Genomic DNA, 21,763 nt, shown 5'->3' with positions numbered 1-21,763 from the left:
CTCATAGATTTGAGCAAGACACTCACGGTGTGTTCCAAAGGGGATGTATCGCCCTCCGAAGGGCACTTCAGAGTGAAAACAATCATGACCGCCATATTGAAGGGTCGTTCCAAACCGAAGTGCTCAAAACGGGCCACTTCAAAGGGCCCTTCGGAATGAAGGATTTCAAAGGGTACAAATGATGGACACTTCAGGCCCCCATGATCCTTTGCACAGGGAAGTTGTTTGACGTCACAGAATGGCACAGGAGGCTCAGAGTTAAATTTTACCTATAAATGTATATATAGTATTTTTCTATACTACTGTAATATTTATACGAGTTAGATTTGGTACATTATTATGGTCAAAACGACATTGTACTTCAACAAAAATGCTTTACAGCTCCCTTTATCAGTCCATTTAAATGTTTAAAATACATAGATACAATATACATGGTGCGATAAACCTAAAATAAATAAATAAATAAACTAACATTAAACTAACGCTTGCACAATCTACTCCTCTTTGATTGTCTCGTTAAGATGATGCTGAAGTGCGTTCCAAAAGAAGAGTTTTGTTGACCCCTCACTCCGTTTTGTTGAAGCTCTCACTCCGGAGGGTGAACCCTCTGAAGGGATTAGGGCATAGGGATGAGCCCTTCCGAATGGAACACAGGGTCAATCTGCAGAGGCCAGCAGCCACATGAATCTTTACCCTCTGTGTTTGTCTCTTGAGCGTGCTCAGTAAAAAAGAGAAAACCATATAAACCGTATGATTTGCAATGATTAAACTGACATTAATTAATATTAAATTTAGTCTGTCTTCTAACCCTAATTCTGAGAAGGTATTTTTTTTTTTTCTGTTAGAGCAACTAACACTAAAACATATTTAAAATAAAAAAAAAAGTGTTTAGCTCAGTTTTCTCTTTTATATTCATTCAATATTTGGTTGAATAAAAAGCCAATCAGTCTTTTAGTTAGAAAAGGAGAGCACACAGCAATACCATTTTATCGTGAACACTTGTTTAAAAGTCCACTGAGATATCAAGGTTCAGATATTGAAAAACATGTTTTTGCTAACTTACATAAGATGTGTGAGGGACGCGAGAGATTTCGTGTCATCTTTGGACATACAGTGTTTTTCAATGGATAAAGGAAAAGAATATACTATATAAATTAGTGCTGTTAGTCAATTAAAAAAAAAATAATCCCACATTTTTCCCGTAATTAATCTCACCTATCATTAAAGTTTTTTATATATTGTATACTTCCACATTGAATCTCCAAAATAAATCTAGAAACAACATAAAGACTGTATATTTTAAATATTTCTTTAATGACATCTTTTTACTAAGCACTATAAAAGAAAGCCAGTATCACTGATACCATTACTAATACTGATGTCTCTGTTGAATTGTTTTCTCAGTTTTACAGTATAATTGAAAGCTATCATTTTTTAATGGATTTTTAAAAAATTTAACAACTTTTAATTTAAGTGAACTTAAAGCAATCTTCACATACATAATTGATGTCACAATTACCTGTGCCTTTAATATATCAGAGCTCAGAGCTCAAAGTTTTTTTCTACAGTTATGGTTTATAGTTAAAGTTATTGTTTTCATTGTTTTTGACCCATATAAACTTGTAAACAGTGCTTTTAGATTTTCAGGTAGATCTAACATAAATTGAAAAATATAGAAATAAAGGTACAGAGCTTGTCACTGGGGCAGTACCCTGAGGTACAAAAGTAAAAAGGTACTAATGTGTACCTTAAAGTACTAAAATGTACTTTTAAGGTACTAATATGCACTTTTAAAGTATTGATATGTACCTTTAAGGTACTAATATGTACTATTTAGGGGTAAGTAAGGTACAAAGATGTACCTTTTCACTTACCTTAGGGCACTGCCCCAGTGACAGTGCTGTACCTTTTTTCTGAAAGTGTATACCCATAACCCTCCGTCACTAGCAGATTTCAAGAAAATTACTGTGGTTTGGCAAATAAATGTATGATGGGCAGTTGCATACGCATTATCAACATTTTATCATGTACACTGCAAAAAATGCTTTTCTTACTTAGATTTTTTGTCTTGTTTCCAATCCAAATATCTAAAATTTCGTAAATCAAGAAGCATTTTCTAGACAAGTAAAAAGTGCTGGTCCTAAGCTGGTCCTGAACAACTTCCAGCTTAGGACCAGATCTTGACCAGCTTAAACCAGCTCATGACCAGCTAAGGACCATAAAAAAATAGCTCAAACCAGCTTCCATGCTTCAAAACATACCTAACCAGCATATGCTGTTTTTTTCAACAGGGGTCTGAAATATGATATCCCAGCTTTGACATTTTATCAAACCAAGCTTAGGCAGAATAGAGCCGTTCAGTCATTACATCAATTTGTAAGCCATCTAATTTGATAACAGATGCCATATACGTTTGAGGCATGATTTTGTGTAATTTATGCTGTAGACAAAATTGTGAAAGTAAACTTCTCTTGACATTGCATAAAAAATCTTTTTTCAGGTACTTCTTTATGCACATGTTGCACATGTTCTTAGCAAAAGAAGTATTCTGGAATATTGAAGTGACTTGCTCATATTCTGAGTGCATTTTGTAATGCAGATTTTGTTGTATGTTATCACATCTGCTGTTTATAAACATATTAAAAGTACTCCACACTTACCATTATAAGACACATTTTAACAGTGTGCTTTTCACAGTTAATAATAACATATCTTTGTTGTAGTGGAAGAAACATGTTTTTGCTCATAATCATATACAGGTAATTTGCTAAACTGTCTAAGGCTGCATTTCTCAAAAGCATTGTAAGTCTAAGTTGATCATTAGAGCCACTGGCACCAATGGTCTCTACAATCAGCTTAACTCCCAATGCTTTTTAGAAATGCAGTCCAGATCATTAGACTTAGACTATCATCACTGAAAAAAAAGATGCATGGTATTGCATAATAAAAGTTCTTTATTTAGCTTCATCCATCAGGCCATTATTGTAAAATACAGAACAAGGACAAAACTATATGTCACAATTGACATTTTTGTACTTGATACCTGGGTTAATATTTGAGTCATCATTTATACAAATAGAATAATACAACAGCATATTAATGAGGCATGTATGGCATCAGTGATTGCTTTTAAAACATGTTGGTACTGCACTTCAGATGAGTGTCCAATGGCTTGAATGCCCATTTAAGAATGTTCATTTCAAAAGACGGTAGTGTTTATTTCATTCACTGTTTGTTCAGAATGACAATTTTACTGGAAAAAGGGGAAAGGAAGCTCAATTTGCTGTATTCCATTATTTGCATTAAGCACTTCCTCAAATTCAGTAGAAAGGTAGTCAAGTAACTGACCTAAAGGTAACATAACACTGAAGAGGAAAAATGCTTCAATGTAATCATAAGAACTGAGCAACGTCTTGTAGAAAATGTTAAGGGGAGCAGCAATAGCTTCTAAGATGTCGGACTTCATGCTGTCCACAAATTCTTGTGCTGCATCAACAGCCTCTTGGATTGTCTGTCCTAGTTTCTCAAGAAAGACATCAAGGCTTTCCATTTGCTTTATAACATCTGCCATCATAGCTAGAAGACTTTTCAGGTTACTTCTCACATTTTCTTGGACCTCGGCTACAGTGATGACCTTACCAGACGGAAACGTCATTTCAACTGTGTTGAAGGTTTCCACGATGGGAGACAAATATATCTCCAGGTTGTTAGCAAGTTTCTCCAGCATTTCCGCAATTATAAATTTGATTTTCGTGCAAATTTCAGGTAGTGTAACTTCATCCATTCCAGGCAGTTTGTATTTGGTCTCTCTCAGGAAGTCGATGACAGCATTAATCAGGACCTGGATGCTCTTTTGGTACTTAAGAACTACATTTCTGAACAGTTTAGATAGTTCACTGAGGTCTGGGCTTGGCCAGAGAGCAGCTTTGCGGACATCTGCAAAGACTTTTTCAAAATCATCAGCAATGTTAAACAGTTTTTGAAGTGCATTATTGATGCCATGTTTTTCAGCAAATCCTGTAAAACTGTATGAGATATCTTGTAGCTTGTCCATCAGGCCCGAGAACACATCACGCACAGCCTGTAAATTGTAGCTGACCAAAAGCACTTTTTCATCTCCCTTTGGTGCAGCTCTGATGATCAGAATGTCAACATCATCTTGTGGTGCAGACTGCAAAAAAAAACCCCACGATGATTATAATATAGAAAATTAAAAAATAAATAAATAAAAAATACAGAGTAAAAGTATGTAAGTGCAACCAAAAAACAGAAGGCAAAAGTTATTAGCATGAGTTAATAGTTCAGTTTGAAGGAGTAACAAAAGAAATGCCACTTACAGCAAAACGGCTGTAGAGTCTCGCATTGATCTGGGATGGAATCATTCCTTGAAGCTGGAAGCCAAGGTGGCCAGTTGTCGGTGTAGAAACCGAGGCACTTATGCCATCTCTTCGAGCAGCATAGCGAACGTTTACATCAGTGAACATTGGGCTGGTGATGTCCACATTCAGGGTATGGCTAGGATCACTAAACCAGAAATAATAATAAAGTTTTACAAACATAATTGGTTATAAACTAAAGAATACTTGTAAGCATAATTCAATATTTTTAGTTTAATTAAATAAAAAGTCAGAATTTTTTTCATTACCCCATGCGAATAACATTGCTGATGTCCATAGTAAAGTCAGCATGTGTAAGTACAGCATTAGCTCCTACAACCAGGGCATCGTTCTCCATTGTAGTACTCATAGAGCCTGTTTTGTGTCAAAGCAAAAATCATTTAATCACACTGCCAGTTCTTCGTTTCTTCTTAGTAAATATTAGTATCATTGAATGACACACATTTATTTATTTATTTTTTCTTTGTAGACACTTACTGTCAAGATCGTAATCTAGCAACACAACTGGTGACGTGGCTGTAGCCTTGAGAACAGTTTTGTAGTCTAGTGAGCTACCATCTAGTTTAGCAAAAACATCTGTGGTGTACACTGGAGAGATGATTTTTGAGGTGTAATCAATTTTCTGCTTGGGTACACTGAGCTCCACTTCCACCTTCTCAAAGATGCTAAGCTCACCAAAGGTACTTGGTTGAGACAAATCAATTTTCACATCAGCCACCAGTGACTTCAGAAGATCCAGATCAACTGTGGCCTGGCCAGTATGAACTCCCTTTGTGTTGAAACCTCCAATATTTGCTTCGTTCTTGGAAGAAAACTTCAGCGTAGCATAAACATGTTCAATAGCTGTCTCCACAGACAGGCTTTCATCCACATCAAATGCCACCTTTAGATCTCCATAATTCACGTTGCCATCGCCAACAGTCTTAAGACCATATCGCAAACTATTACCATTCATATAGATGGATTCATCATAATTCAGAGCTCCCTTCACAATACCACGGTCTAGGAATGTTCCATCAATGGTACCCTTTAAGAGAGTCTCAGCAGAGATAAATGAAGAAGTTCCTTCACCTTTTAAGGTGTTTTCAGCATTTCCTCTACCAACAAGCTTAATAATGGGAACGTCAAAGGTGTACTCTATCGTAAAAGTTGAATCCGCTTTTGGATGAGCCTTGTTGTCAGCAGTAAGTTGGTGGTTGGCTTTAGCTGTGAGAACAGGTAGGTTAATATTTGCAGCTGTGGTCACAGACAGTGCAGCTTCAAAGTTATCTGGGTTCATAGTTACAGTGCTTTCATGGGTTCCTGCAATGTGACGATTTTCCAGGAATACAGAATTGGCTATTTTTAATCCACTTTTGGTGCTTAGGCTGCTGGTTCCTTCAAGCCTTGCCTTCAGTCCCTCAAACTCAGAAGCAGTAATGGCTCCAAATCGAATTACCGGGTTATCCATCCCATAGATTCCAGCATTAGCATTAAGGCTGAATATGGAGGACTTGAAAGACACCTCTGATTTTAAATCGCCCAGAGGAGTGATATTAATGAGACCGAGATCAATAATGGGTGCAGCTTTGCTCTTCTGATAGACAATCTTTGCATCTACATCAATGGCCTGGTCAAAGTTGGTCAACAGATGCTTAAGGCCAGTTTGTTCATATAGGTTGACGTTGCTGATTTCTGGAGTGTCAAAACTTATAATTAAGGTATCAAACGGGATAGGTGGAATACTGAATGGGGTAGTTAGGAATTCCAAATTGGTCTCTCCATTTACTGCTGTGTAAATGCCAGCCTCATCTCTGTTGTTGGCAACGGTAAAGTTGTGACTGTATCTATGCTGGTTGAAGCGAGCATTTGCCACAGTACTCAACTTCTGCACGTCATTATTTAGAAGAACATTATAATTATTCTGGAGATCAATCTTGGCAGATTGCTCTATGAAGCTGAGCTTAGTATTAGCCTTGTTCTGGAAATCAAGGACCACCTCAAAGGGATGCACTAAGACATTGAAGGCACTGGAAAAGGTACCACTGAGCAATCCATCAAACTTTGTGTCAAAGTCTGCCTTCATCTCTACCTTCATTTCTCTGAGATTAGCCTTTCCAGAAGCATCCAGCAAGTAAGTGGCTTCGGAAGCAGAATTACCTTCAATACGGGCATTAAAGTCAATGTAGCTCAGGGCAACACCTTCAGCATTTATTCTCTGTTTTAATTTTGAAACTCTACCGATGCCATCTGAAGAAATGGTTAACTGGGCTGTTGTTGGAGTAATAGTTATAGTTGAGGTACTCTTTACTGTGATATCATCAGACTCATCATGCACAGATATTTGGCTCTTGACTTCTTCTTCCATGATCAGAAGGATTTTTAAACCTTCCTGCTTAAGTGTGAAGTCATTGGTGTAAGATTGGTCTCTGTTCCATGAGAGTGCAGGAATGTTTACCTTATCATCATATGTTGTTTTAATATTTGCAGACATTCCATCCTCCAGCGCAAAGAAAGCCATGTTAAGAAGGTTAGCACTAAAGGGGGCAGAAGTTATCTTCACAGTGCTCTTGGCCGTAGCTTGGGCTGAGAAGCCATAGAGTGACACTGAGGATTGATGGTCAACAGCTAGGACACTGTGAGTGATCTTCAGAGTTTCAGCAACAATCACACGACTCATCTTAGGGATGGCAACCCGAGCTGTTGAATCCAAGCTGTATTTAAGAATGTCATATTCAGATGATCCATGTGAGGTAATGTACCCAGTAAATTGAGGGGTTTCTGCACTTTCAGTAGAGTTTAAGAATTCCATTGTAGTTCTCATGTTGAAAATTGGAATGGTGACTCTAACCTCACCATACAGCTTTCCAAAGCATGGCATCATGACCTCATTAGGGACTGCAGGGAGTGTGAATTCTGGGATTTTCAGATCTGAGAATTTGTGCTTAGTAATGTATTTAGGAATTTCAGGGAGGGAGAGCTCTGGAAAACTGATCTCTGGCAGTGTGATGGCAGAGATGTCTGGCAGGTAGATAATTCTAAGGTCTCCAAAGATGGCATCAGCAGATGGCACTTCATAGTTGGCAATGAAGTTCAATAGGTCTAATAGTCCCTGCCTGATATCATCATACTCTATTCTGATTGATGGCACAGTGTAATATTGCAGAATAGTAAACTCTGGAAGGTCAATCACTGTAGAAGGGAGGTTGATTTCCTCAAGCTTTTCTAAACTTATTTTTATGGGGGGTACAACAAGGTCAGTGAGTGGAAAAGTGAAAGATGGTATCTCGACTTCAGCTGTTTTCAGTCCTGTTTTGACTCCATCACAGATTTGCTTTAACTCATTGACAAATGCCTGATCTTTAAGGATGTTTTGGATTACTTCCATAACAGCACTGCAAGTGTCTGTTGCAATGGCCACAACCTTAGCGTAGATACCACTCAATTGATTCAGGACCTGGAGGATTTCTTCTCTAATATCCATGTCTGTAAGTCTCTTCCTGAGGCTTTCTGTAAATGCCTCGATGTCAATGTAGAGTGTACTATCAACAATGTCCTTGAGTTTTTTAACCACATCTACAACTTTGACTGATCTCAGCTCCTCAAGGCAAGCAGTGAGAGATGACAGAGCATAACCGACAAATTCTCTGATTGCCTCAAGCTTTTGCCGGATCTCAAGTGACAAACTCATGCTGTAAAGATCATTTATTAATTCCTTGATTTTCTGGTTGGCCTCATCCACAAACGCATTGTAGTCAAATGATCTAATATATTTGATGCAGTGGTTTAAGCAGTTGTTCAAATGCTCAATGATTTCCTTTACCTCTGTTGTTTTCAAGTAAGTGACGGCCTTATCCAGCAGCTCTATGACAGGGATCAGAATAGATTTCAAAGTTCTAGCAAGAGCCTCAATAGTTTGTTCAATATTGAACTTTTTGATTAGCTCAACAACTTTTTTCAGAATTTCTTCAATCTTCTTGTCAACACCAGATTTCACCAGAATTTCTTTCATGTTGCTGTAGAAGGCATTCAAGCTGCTTCCCAGTACAGTAAACATTTGTTTTGCTTTTTGAACAGTCTTGCTGATTTCTTCTGTAGGGATTTGAGCCACCAGATTGTTTGCATAGTCTCGGAAGCTGGCAGAGGCAACAAAGTTCTTCACATCATCAATGAACTTTCCTTGGTCAAAGTTTGCAGCAAACTGCTTCAGTTCACTCACAATCTCCTCCAGTTTGGATTTAATAGCATATTGTTCCTCAAGATCTTGCAAGAGGGCAATGCCACTGCCCTTCAGTCTCATTACATCAATCTGCTCAATTACATTTTCAATAGCCTCAATGACAGCAAGAACTATGGCTCTGACATCATATTTCTCATTGAATGAATTCAGTTGTTCTGTTAGTCTCTGTATTGCAGTGTCAGATAGTGTGCCACTTGTGATCATTTCCCTCACATATTTTTCTATCTCTTCTACACGAGTGTCCAGTTCAGAGACTAGGCTCATCACAAGAGGATTTAGATTCATCAGAGAGGCCTCCAGGTCATCCAGAGTAACTCCATACTTCTCATAGAGAGCAACCAGGTCCTTGCTGATCTTGACAATTCTCCCCTCCAGATTTAATTCCTTCACAAATTCAATAATATCTTCTCTGTTGATATAATACTGCATGGCTTCGGCAGTCCTCAAAATGGAAATTTTCATGTGTTGCAGGACCATAGGAAAATGCTCAATTAATGGCAGGCTGATGACACGACTGTTAGTGTTTTTATCATATTTTAGGAAGGCTGAGAAAAAGTGGTCTTGGTTGTCAGAGTCAAGTCTGTTGAAGAGGTTTGTCATGATGGATCCAGACACTTCTAATCCAAGTCTTTCAGGAGTATTGTAAGCACTCACATCTTGGCTGAAGATATGGTTGTTGACCTCAGATTTTACTCTCACTGTTGCCTTCTGCTCAGATGGGGTCAGCACAGTGTCAATCTTATTATCAAGGATTGTTTTAATTGATAGACCATTGTCCAGATTGTGAGTTGTTGAGACTCTGCATTCGTGCGAGTGTGCAAAAGCAAGTGGTTCTACCTTCATAAGAAATTTAGTGTAAACTTGTGCGCTCTGTTTTCCATACAGATACAAATCACCATCTGTATTGGCCATGGCATCAACATTGAATCTGAAGGGAACAGCAGTGGCATGAAAGTTACCATCGAAGCGTAGGTACTGTGAGTTAAGACGAGCATCACTGCCGAATGTGAGTGAAAGTCCAGCAACCTCGATTTCTGTGTTATGGCTCACGTGAGATCCCATAAGTTTTCCAGTTGTACCACACTTGGCAGTGGCAACCAGATCTTCATATCTGATCTCATACGTGTGCTTCAGCTCATCTTCGCCAGAGGCAAGCTTCCAAATGCCAGTCAGTTCAGCTTTGTATGGAAGTGCCTTAAACTGAGCCTCATTAATCAGGTTCATGTCCAGAACATCCAGTTGATTATTGATTTTCACTGAAGTACTAAATGGCTCAATCTGAAGGGAGATGTCATGCTTATATGTTCCATCATCGCTATTAGCTTTTGCTATAGAGGTGAAAGCCACAGAGGACAGGGAAGCAGACAGAGAATTTCTATTTTCAATTGTCAGTTCTACTAATTTACCCGTGGTCTCAACCGACAATGAAAGCTCCGAAGCGTCAAGGGCTCCATTGAATTTGTTCTCAAGTGACAAAGGGATAAGAGGGCTTTTCAGTAAGGTTGTGCCACTCGTGGCCAGGCCATCTCTGGTCAAGGATAGGCTGCAAATATGGGAAGCTGTGTGTTCAACCAGATTTGCGGAGGCATCACCTTTTACATCCAGCCCATTGCCATCTAGTGCTGCTATAAACTGGGAACGGATGCTATTTCCAGCAGCAGTGTTAGCGCTAGTGTCAATCTTAATGTTAACCAAATCAAGGCTAGCACTAGCCTCAGCTACATTTTGGATGTTCAGACCGAGAGCCTTTGCTCTTGTTTCTGACTTCAGAGCAAGCAGAGACTCTTTATAGGTAACTTCAGCATCATGCACCAGTATGTCCTCAAATGCAGTTGTTTTTGATACGACAGAGAGCTCTCCATTAGCAAACGTTGCTTCAATCGTGTTCTCTGCTTGGAAAAGGTCTGAGTCTACTTTCAGAGAGGAATCAATTTTCACCTCTGGCCTGAAAGGGAGTAGGATAAGTGACTGCCTGAGAGCAACTTCACCATTCAGAGGACCAGCCTTGATGGAGCCCATCAGGTTTCCTTCTCCGGAGATCTCATCCTCATCAAATCCAACCTGGCCTGTGTGTTCCAGAGAAATTTTTAGACCCAAGGGACTGTTTGCCTCAATTTTACTGCTTGATTTCATCTTGATTTTTTCGGCAGTTGTCATTTCCTCAAGATAAGTAACACTGGCTTGAAGGAGCTTGTGATCAAGAGATGATTTCATCTCAGCCCTCAAAGGTGTGCCTGCCACTAAAGCTGATCCTAAAGCAGAATAACATTCAAGTAATTAGCATTTCATTACAGATTACAGAATGTGGTTAGGAAAAATATAGCTGCAAACAAAGATTACAAGTACCTTCTACTTTAAAAGAGAGGAGATCCACTGGGCTTGTTCCAGTGACTTCAATCTTGGCAGAATAGCTTGGTTTCTCATCAAGTTCCCTGCCAGCAGAAGCTGTTGCCTCCATGTCATAGAAGTTGCTGCTCAGCTTGCTGGACACCTCTGCCATTCCCATGAGAGGCAGTGACACAGACAGCCTCTCAGGAACAAAGATCTCTGGAAGAGGAATGCTTATGGAAGCAACCTCCAGGCCGAGCTGAGGTACTACCAGGTTTGGTGTGGTCAGGGCAGCAGGGAAGTTAAAATCTCCAGGAGATTTCCCACCAAGAGGAATGGGAATGGAGATAGTGTAGTAATTCTGGCCAAATTTGTATTTAGCAGCCCCCTCACTGTTAAAAAAAATATATAGATTAATGTACTTGATGTTAGTCTGTGTATAATTATATACATAATTCTTGTTTCTGCGTTTTAAAATGAATTGTTATATTTTTAATTCACTCACGCATTCAGGAACAGCGTCTTAGGGAAAGTGAATTCTGGGAAGGCAGGAATCCTAAAGCCCTGGACATATGGGATGTCAGCAGCAAATTGTTCCAGGTAGGCATTTGAAGCCTAGATGATTATGGATATAGTGTTATATTCTAAATTATGTAATCTGTATTTTTATGGTTTGTATGAATTTATAGGTTTGGGGAACTAAGGATTTCATTTGAATTTACCTCAACTGATTGGATCAAGACATCACGGATCTTCATCCCAGATGTGCCAGTCTGCTGGTCAAGAAGATCATTGACTTTGGCTTTGATGCCATCAATTGGAACAAGGTTGTGAATCTCAGTGCTGACATCAGAAGTGACCTCAGCCTCAATCTTATCCGCATCTAAAAAGAACATGAAAATTAGTTAATATAGCAGAGGACTTTGAGTTTCCTTGCTGAATTTTAAAATTAGAAGACATTCAAATAATCTTAAAGTTTAAGAGAGTCTAAATAGTTTTATAGGCACTCACATCCCTGACAGCAACGTAATGTAATCCACATGTACCAGATGTGGGCCGGATCTGGGTCACACTATGTTGCTGTCTGGGATATAAGTTACTAATTGAACTTGAAATTGCACATCATCTTTCTTTGGGTCGTTACTAATTCAGTTCAAATTCTCTGAACTCATGAATGAAAGGGAGCCATTTCTAGAATTCTGAATTTGCTTTTATCTGAAATTGTAGTGCATCTGGAGATCTTGTCATACTTTTAGTTTTAGAATGAAAGCTTAAAAATTTACCATATTTCAGAATGACTTTCTGAATAGAATTTGTCATCTCAGGGAGCATAAGGGCACTCTCAAGCTCAACTGTAAGGACCTCAGAACGTTTTAGTTTTGCAGTTACTTTAGCATCAGTCTGAAAATTAGGAATGAGCAGCTGAACCTGCAGCATGGCGTCCTTCATTGACTCTGTCCTAAAGATTGAAGAGAAAATTTTAAACCCCAATGGTTATTTGTACAATGTATAATTATCAAAAAATATACTGTTATTGTTAGAACATATTCTAAGAGCATATAAACATATTTAATATAGATGTGCATACTTGGCAAGGGCAACAAGAGATGCTTCAGGGATGTTCTTATTAATAAAGTCAATCTGGATGGAATGTGTGGCCTTGCTCTGAGTTTCGCGGTCAACAGCATGAACTCGAATTCCAGCTTCCAGGTCGTAGTCAGGAATTTGGAGATCAGCCGAGACGCTGTATTTCTGTCTGTCGAACATCAGTTTGGCTGTGCCCTCAAATGATATTCCTATTATATAGAAGAAGAACAACATTTCAGTTGATGAAAATGTCCAGACATCATAAGGGATTATTTTGTGAAACAATGCTTTACCTTCTGCCTTCAGACCAAAAGTCACCGTGTCAACCTTGTTTTCATATACATAGTCGACAGTAGCTGTGTATGCAGAAACCTCGCCAGTTGGGTGGATCTCAATGGCAAATCTAAATACAGGTCAGTATTCAACTTTTAGCATTGATAAAGAAGCAAGACAACAGACAAATAAATAAACAAACAAGTATTTCCCTTACTTGCTGTCACCAGTCAAGGGGAAATAGGGGGAGGCATCACTGGAAAAGGCATTAGAATATTGCATGGCACTGCAGTACTTAAAACCAGGGAAGAAAGGAGTGCATTTCTTTGCATTCACATGTTCCATCATGGGAGGAATGGTCTTGGTTTCTGTTCCAGTCACTGAGAACAAAGAGTTCCTGTGCAGAGAAAATAAAATTCAGAATTCCGATAATGTGTCTTCAGAGCAATGTGACACTTTTCGGTGATAATAGAAACATCTTACGTCACACTGATGAGTGTAGTTGGAGCTTGGGGTGTGGGAATGGTCAGCTTGAACTGCTTGTTGGTTACAGCAACCTTTACACTCAGACCGCTCTCATGGTAGATGTTAGTATGCATCTCCAGGCCAGACTCAACATATTCAGGTAAGAGAGCCCCAACTTCAGTCACAAACTCAACTCCGGCAGATGGCATAAATGCCATCTCGCTCTATGTGAATAGACAAAGAAATAGGTTATTTAGGTATAGCTTGTAAAACTCAAGTTAAAAAAAACAAAAAGCTAGACACATACCATGTCACGGGCTATTTTCAGTCCTCCCTTCACTCCTGGAGCAAAAGTACCAGACAGGGCAATTCTTAATGGAACTCCGGTACCAGTAGGTAGATAAAACTCATTGTCCATGAAGACGTAGTGCAGGAAAAGGTTGTTGTTTACACTTGAGAAAAGGTTCCTTATGAACTGTAAAATAAATAATTATACATTTGACCATGAAAGTATACTCAGACCTTTGACCATGATCCTTCTTCATTTTTTTAGAGCATGGCAGATTTGCTAAAAACTAATATTTGTTTTAAAGCAGTTCACTTACATCAGTAGGGAACATATTTAAGAGTCTTTCAGTCAGCAAAGAAGCAGAGTAGGCCATGTTTTCCATATCCTTGGTTTTGAGATAACCCAGTTCAGCACCCAGAAGCCTCAGGTAGATCATAGCCTCTGGATTATCCTGAACCTTCAGTTTCTGGATGAGCTTGTTCACATTATTGGTTATTTCCTTGACAATGCTCTGTGGGGCCTATAGAGTGAGAAGGGTACATGAGTGATAAACCAAAACAAAGAGAATGCCTTCAATGTTGCAAAATGTGGAAATTCATAATGTTAAATACAGCCGATTTGAAAGACCTTTTGCATCTTTATGTTATCCCATAGACTTGGGAACATGCTCTGCATAATGTCATTGCCCCGGGGCACTTTGTCAGCTGCATAGTTAATGGTCTTCTGCATGGTGTCACGGAAGAACCCATCAATACCAATCAGGGCATCAACAGTCGGTTCCAGTCCCTTACCATTCAATCCAATCTTTAAGTAAGAACAACAAATAAAATCACATTAATATACTGGTTTTACAACCAGAGTAAAAAGAAGGGAGAAAATTTAAGAATGCAGAATAATCTTGTACCTCAAACATGTCTATGTCATATCCGAAAGCATTCATGGTCATTTCCAGAATGACTTCGTTGGGCAGAAGTTCTTCAGACTCGAAGATCACATTTCCCTCTAGAGATCCAATCTTGTAATTGCGAGAGAATTTTGTTGGATCTGTGACAGATCTGATCTCATTTCCTTGGAGGGCATTGAGAATCTTCTTTCTAAGTCTGAGAAGTAGAAGAGAAATTAGATACAGTTTTTATACTTGGGATATTTAAATGTATTAAGATTTCTACTAACTCCTTAGTCTCTGATGCTGTGGAGCTCAGGATGTTGCTGATATGGGAGTTAACAAAGCTCATAGCCTGACAGTTTTCATTTTTAGGCAGAGCAGCAACCAGCTGAGCCAGTTCAGAGGGCTGAGGGTCCTTCATCACAATGAGATAGGCAGCAATACGCTTTGGTATCGGAGCAGCAGCATCAAAAATGACCTTCATAAGCACCTCTCTGCCCTGTTAGAAATATAGCAAGTTTATGTCAGTCAAATATAAATTTATTACAATTACTTTATATTTACTTAATGTTTTTAATTGTTAGTTAATATATCTGGTTTACCTCGTCAGGGACAGAAGTGAGTCTAAAAGCTTGAATAGCAGCTTGCTGGACCTCAGGGGATGCAGCAGGTTGGTTTATACATTGGATAACTGCTGATTTCAGAGCAGGGCTTGCAGCTCCAATGGCAACAGCCATGTTTCCAATGATCTAAGAGATTTCAAGTATAGATTTCAATATCCACATATCAGCTGTTGTTTTTAACTTAGTGAAGCATGCTTAATGGAATAGGTTGAGCATACCCTCAGGGACAAGTACACATGTTCCTGGTTCCCTGTGCAGTCGCCAATCTGTTCAAGGGCATAATCTGCGACTGCCTGGATCTCAGGGGTGACACTTCCTTCAGCTTCATACAGCCTTGGAAAAGACAGATGAATGAAAGTTTAAATTCACATATAGATCAAACAACAGGATTTTTGTTGAGTTGTTCTTGTTTTCTCACCTCCTGACAGCATTGCTGAGAGCATAGTAGATGGGCTTACTAGTCTTGAATTTGGCCATCTCCAGCATTTCCTTGACAATGTCTCCAGATGGGTTGGGTACCATGCCCATGGCATAAACTGCAGCATCAATCTCTACTGAGGAACGGTCAAAGGTTCGGAGAACCCGCAAGATGGCACTGGTGCATTCTGGCGTGCCACATTGGAACAACGCCTGGTACACCAGGGGGCGAGAAATCTCCAGGGCCTCCGGGAGACCAGCGCTCAGGCTTTCAGCATTCATTTTGCGGATTGTAGCGATGAGCTTATGAGCCAGATGGGCTCTGTTATGTCCATTGTTGGTCTCAGAAAGGCCAGCCAGTTCTCTTAGAACAGACAGCATGGCATCTTTATCCTGAATTGGATGAACTGAATCAATGCTGCCGTCGAGGTGCAGGGTCTTCATGTTGGCTACATCTATAGGTGGGTAAACCAAGAGAACATGGTTACTTCTGTTCATTCTAAATGCATGCTAATTTAAGTATGTGAATGAATACTTACCGTGGTCAAAGATTCTGTCGTTGTGCACAGACACTCCCACCAGTGTCAAGACTTGCTTTCCTACATTAGTAACTCCATACTGTCCTCTGTTGATTATCAGAATGAATTAGCAGAGCAATAAAACAAACAATCTGTCAAAAATTAAAACACACGTAGTTGTCAATGAACTCACTTGTAAGAAAAAGGCACAAGCATGTGGTTTTCAGTGCAGGAAGCAGATGTCATATGCTTCTGTGCATTATCAAACTTGTAGTTGCAGGTTTGGCTACTCCTGATGAGCTGAGCAAGTGGGTAGTGCTGTGTGAAAAAAAGAAAGCAAGTTAGCACATTACTGAAACCATTAGATATCCAGCACACAGTTATTTTGTATTAATCAAAGACTGGATGACTTACCATGCCTGTGATAAGGGCCAGGGGACTAGTGTGGTCCTTGACAGGCCTGAAATTGTCACATTTAGACAGGTCTCTGTTGAGGGTGACATCAGTGGCAATGTCCTCTCTGGAGTTCACGGAGTAGCCTGTCTTGCACACACCATAGATGGTGGGCTGGTTTTGGGGAAAAGTTGTAAAGGATTAGTCAATGTATATAAATTTTTTGAAAGTTATCAAGATTTATAGTGAATGGCTGACCATTCTCCTGTTTCTGTCCTCCTCCAACACAGGCACTGCAAGGGCAGAGATCAGACCCCTCTTGACGTTCAAAATGTTGACTGGTTCATCATCCTCTGGAAACAACTTGATGTCATCGTCTCCCTCAACAGTGAACTTCAATGGGTTCCTGAGAATTGAGAGGTCAGTGTTTATTTAACATGATCAGCTACTTCTTATCTGCTCAGTGTAGAATGCCTTGAGAAACATACTTCTCCATGGCAGCCTTGAAAGCATCTGCACCAGCAGATGGCCCAAAGATAGGATTTCCTTCTGCATCAACATCGATCGCCTCACTCAATGCACACTCTGTTGTGCGCAAGATGAAGCTACATGTGCGAGGGACCTCAATTTCAACCTGTTTAAAAGAGAATATGTATGAAATTATAAGTTTTATTAAAAAAAAAAATGTTTTTTTAATTCACAGGGTCAACATTTTTACCTTGCATCTGGCCTTGGGGCCATTGATTGCTCCATTCAGGGCATTTAGAGACTCTGTTTCGTAGGTGTATTCATACTTGTTAAAGCTCTTGTACCTTTTGGCCACTAGGGGAGCACAATCACATCTTAAACATCAGAACACTCATATATGACTCTACTCCACAACAACAGATTGCTTTTCTTAAATGAAATGATAAATTCTAAAGAAAATGAACAAATTTTACTATTACAGTAACTCATAACTTAAAGGAGATGGTTTTCTTATTTGTTTTATTTTTCCTGATAAAGATCATTAGATAATGTATACCATATAGAATTTCTTATAGACATTATATTTTCTCAAAAAATGTTAATAGTATGGCACTTACAAAGGCATGGAAAGTCCTCGTCTTGACCATCTAAAGTGAAAAACAGTATAAACATAAAGTACTATACAAACAATATCAAAATTTAACATGATCATATAATATAATTCAATGTTATTCTTTAAAGGGATAGTTCACCCAAAAAATGAAAATTCTACACTATGGAAGTCAATGGGGCCCATCATTCAGCAGAACAAAGAAATTCATACAGGTTTGGAACAACTTTAAGGTGAGTAAATGATGACAGAACTATTCCTTTAACAACAGTATATAAATATATATAAACAAAAACAAACACCAAAAATAATTAATTAATAAATACAAGATGACAACAGAAACTCTATTTTGTTTTATATTTATCATCTATGAGTTTTTTATGTTTAATACTGATGTAGCCTACAAAAATATTTTTTTCCATAGCATAAAAACAAATAAGTATGATTAGAACTGAAGCATGAAACTTACTTACTTACTTACTTATATATATTAAACAGGCAAGACACATGAGAATTCATTCTTATTTACAACAACATTCTGGCAAATATATTATTAAGAAGTATATTACTAAACAAATTCCATCAGTAACAAATCCTTAATAGTACTTACTTGTCACGGCTATTACGCATAGAAGCAGCCAAAGGCAGAGCTTAGTGTCCCCCATGATGGGTTCAGTTAAGCTCTTTCCTTAGATCGTTGCGTATTGAGATGGAATCTGCTGTATTACTGCTGTCAATGGCCTTATATATTAAGGCAGTTCCTGTAGGAATGGGAGGAGAGATAGCAGTTGCAAGAAGTAAAGTCCCCACTCCAAAGTTCATATGTTGTGCCTCTGTGGCAGGACAAAGGCAACTCTTTCATGTAATGTCAATGCTCTTTCAAATAGAGAGAAAATGCTTTTTCAAGGGACACTTGCTTTGCTTGCTCTTTTGGGTTGATTAATTGATTCATTTAGTGCATTCCTCGATTCAGTGTAACCTCTTATTGATATACAGAGAAAATTGATTTGTTTAATTCATCTACCCTTTTCACAATTTTATGTATTTAAAAATGAACACTCATTGCATGACTGAAAGGTCAATAATTATTAAAAAAAAAAAAAAATTCTAATTTACCTTTTAAACATGTAGCATCTCAACAACTTCCATGCGGCTCCTCTTATGAAAATGTGATGGCAGAAGCCTGTCTCTTTCATGTCTTCTTACTTATGATGATGCAAAGTAGGACATTAAGCACCAAAAGAAGAATTACTAATCTTAGACCCACATATTTATTAGACAGCATTTCCAGTCCATTGACATCCTTTTCTGAGGGTATTACCAATCAGACATGACTAAACTGATATAGACACTGAAATAAATGATTAAACCTTCTGCCCTTTTGTCCTGTTTACTTTATCCACTAACCTCTTATTTTCTGTTGTGGGTAAATACTCATCACATTTGACAAAAAATGATTCTAAAACTGATCCCTACACATCATTATAATCATCACGAGGAAGATATTGTGATAAAGAACATTTTATGTATTGATTGCTTAGAGGTGTGTGATCAAAATTCATTCAAAAGTGCTTTTGGAGAAATGAATTGTGTTCATTTTTTGCCATATGTTTTGACTGGAAAGGTTGAATTAGATTATATTACATTTTAAAATGCTTGTAATCAGATGGCAGTTGCTTTTTTGATTTCTTTCATGATTACATGTTTTTCATTGTTTCATTGATTTTTTCATAATTCATTGATCCCACTACTACTCTTTAGCCTGCTTATATACTTTCAGAAGGTCTTTCAGGTTTGTGGAATCACACATACACCAGCCATATGTGCTTATCACTGAAAACTGAGACCCACACAGAATCTGATCTCTGGATTTACACTTTTAAGAAGTATTTGCTCAACACTGCAACCATTCAATCCTGCTCAATCAATTCACATCATTTCATATTTATATGAATTGCATTCCCCAACTTTTTATGTCAGCTGAACCTCTTAACCTTGAACCTCCTTCTGTCAGAGCAACTAACACTAAAACATATATTTAAAAAAAAAAAAAAAAAAAAGTGTTTAGCTCAGTTTTCTCTTTTATATTCATTCAATATTTGGTTAAATAAAAAGCAAATCAGTCTTTTAGTTAGAAAAGGAGAGCACACAGCAATACCATTTTATCGTGAACGCTTGTTTAAAAGTCCACTGAGATATCAAGGTTCAGATATTGAGAGACATGTTTTTGCTAACTTACATAAGATGTGTGAGGGACACGAGAGAGGGACACTAATTTCGTGTCATCTTTGGACATACAGTGTTTTTCAATGGATAAAGGAAAAGAATATACTAGATAAATTAGTGCTGTTAATCAATTAAAAAAAATTAATCACACATTTTTCCGGTAATTAATCTCACCTTTCATCAGAGTTTTTAATATATCTATATTGTATACTTTCACATTGAATCTCCAAAATAAATCTAGAAACAACATAAAGACAGTATATTTTAAATATTTGTTTAATGGCATCTTTTTACTAAGCACTATAAAAGAAAGTCAGTATCACTGATACCATTACTAATACTGATCTATCTGTTGAATTGTTTTCTCAATTTTACAGTATAATTGAAAGCTATCATTTTTTAATGGATTTTTTAAAAATATAACAACTTTTAATTTAAGTGAACTTAAAACAATCTTCACATACATAACTGATGTCACAATTACCTGTGCCTTTAATATATCAGAGCTCAGAGCTCAAAGTTTTTTTCTACAGTTATGGTTTATAGTTAAAGTTATTGTTTTCGTTGTTTTTGACCCATATAAACTTGTAAACAGTGCTTTAAGATTTTCTGGTAGATCTAACATAAATTGAGAAATATCTTAATAAACACTGCACAGATTCATTGCATAAATGTCAGAAATAAAGGTACAGAGCTTGTCACTGGGGCAGTACCTATAAGGTACAAAAGTAAAAAGGTACTAATGTGTACCTTAAAGTACTAAAATGTACTTTTAAGGTACTAATATGCACTTTTAAAGTATTAGTATGTACCTTTAAGGTACTAATATGTACCATTTAGGGGTAAGTAAGGTACAAAGATGTACCTTTTCACTTTTGTACCTTAGGGTACTGCCCCAGTGACAGTGCTGTACCGTTTTTCTGAGAGTATTGGTTAATCCTTATTAAAGCTGCAAAAGTTATTCAGTCAACAGCAGTAAGTGATTTTGTGTTTGTCTTTTGTTTTTTGATAATATTAAAGGGTTAGTTCACCCAAAAATGAAAATAATGTCATTTATTACTCACCCTCATGCCGTTCCACACCCGTAAGACCTTTCGTTAATCTTCAGAACACAAATTAAGATATTTTTGTTGAAATCCGATGGCTCAGTGAGGCCTGCATAGCCAGCAGTGACATTTCCTCTCTCAAGATCCATTAATGTACTAAAACATATTTAAATCAGTTCATGTGAGTACAGTGGTTCAATGTTAATATTATAAAGCGATGAGAATATTTTTGGTACTCCAAAAAAACAAAATAATGACTTATATAGTGATGGCCGATTTCAAAACACTGCTTCATGAAGCTTCGGAGCGTTATGAATCCTTTGTGTCGAATCAGGGGTTCGGAGTGCCAAAGTCAAGTGATTTCAGCAGTTTGACGGTTTGATACGCGATCTGAATCATGATTCGACACAAAATATTTATTAGGCTGCTAAATATTTATTAGGCGGGTTTATTAGGCTGCTGTCATGTTAAGACCTGGGGCAGTGTATCTGATACACATCCTATTTTAATGAACTCTTTATGTTCATTTAACACTTTTTAACACATTTAAAACTGTTCTTATGAGGATACTCGAAAATGGGACTTTTTTTTACATAATTTTGTATGTTTTTGTCCCTTCACGTGCGAAAAAGAACTGGCACCGGCATGCTGTCTGAAGTGGTATTCTGTGCGGGTGTTTCGGGTGTTCATAGAGATCTGCTTCACAGAGAGTTTGAGTTATTTTTTTGCGTCTTATCGCGCTTGAATTGTTTAATAGCTCTTGAATGAATGATAGCGTGGTCATATACTGGAGTGCAGCCAATGGATGCCAGGAAAAAAACAGATGCTGCATTAATTACATTAGCCTAAATATTTTTAAGCCGTTAACTGAAAGAAAAAGAAAAGAAAAAGCAAGCTTAAATGCGTAAACAGGCCTATATAAAATAGTGAAAATAAAACCTCCTAAAAAAGTATTCTTTTGCATTATCTGATTTTGTCCTAACATCACATTGAGATCTTGATGCTTCTTATAGAGTCA

General features: G+C 37.9%; 1 protein-coding gene across 1 annotated transcript; it reads right to left on the bottom strand.

The window, feature by feature from the left end:
• Positions 1 to 2,936: 2,936 nt before the first annotated feature.
• Positions 2,937 to 18,747, bottom strand: LOC125278081 (apolipoprotein B-100-like). Its single transcript, XM_048206877.1, has 29 exons — positions 18,590 to 18,747; positions 18,084 to 18,234; positions 17,481 to 17,510; positions 17,114 to 17,217; positions 16,884 to 17,029; positions 16,654 to 16,801; positions 16,417 to 16,569; positions 16,196 to 16,320; positions 16,024 to 16,109; positions 15,486 to 15,939; positions 15,286 to 15,400; positions 15,047 to 15,193; positions 14,732 to 14,943; positions 14,463 to 14,658; positions 14,186 to 14,362; positions 13,875 to 14,078; positions 13,577 to 13,744; positions 13,288 to 13,493; positions 13,022 to 13,201; positions 12,825 to 12,934; positions 12,533 to 12,740; positions 12,228 to 12,403; positions 11,667 to 11,827; positions 11,450 to 11,559; positions 10,963 to 11,336; positions 4,875 to 10,868; positions 4,646 to 4,751; positions 4,338 to 4,524; positions 2,937 to 4,171 (listed from the first exon to the last, which is right to left on the bottom strand). The coding sequence occupies exons 2-29, from the start codon at positions 18,136 to 18,138 to the stop codon at positions 3,251 to 3,253; spliced, it is 11,253 nt and encodes a 3,750-aa protein (XP_048062834.1). The 5' UTR covers positions 18,139 to 18,234; positions 18,590 to 18,747; the 3' UTR covers positions 2,937 to 3,250.
• Between the last annotated feature and the right edge of the window lie 3,016 nt (positions 18,748 to 21,763).

The sequence above is a fragment of the Megalobrama amblycephala genome, linkage group LG11 (assembly GCF_018812025.1).
Source record: "Megalobrama amblycephala isolate DHTTF-2021 linkage group LG11, ASM1881202v1, whole genome shotgun sequence".
In the NCBI taxonomy this organism is placed as follows: Eukaryota; Metazoa; Chordata; class Actinopteri; order Cypriniformes; family Xenocyprididae; genus Megalobrama; species Megalobrama amblycephala.
This window is presented reverse-complemented; position numbering and strand designations above follow the sequence as displayed.

Excerpts from the sequence above, each read along its gene's own strand:
- LOC125278081 (XM_048206877.1), bottom strand. The coding sequence starts at position 18,138 with ATGGGGGACACTAAGCTCTGCCTTTGGCTGCTTCTATGCGTAATAGCC. Across the intron at positions 15,194-15,285 it reads ATGTGTACTTGTCCCTGAGG|ATCATTGGAAACATGGCTGT; the intron begins GTATGCTCAACC and ends GAAATCTCTTAG. Across the intron at positions 14,363-14,462 it reads ATGACATAGACATGTTTGAG|ATTGGATTGAATGGTAAGGG; the intron begins GTACAAGATTAT and ends TCTTACTTAAAG.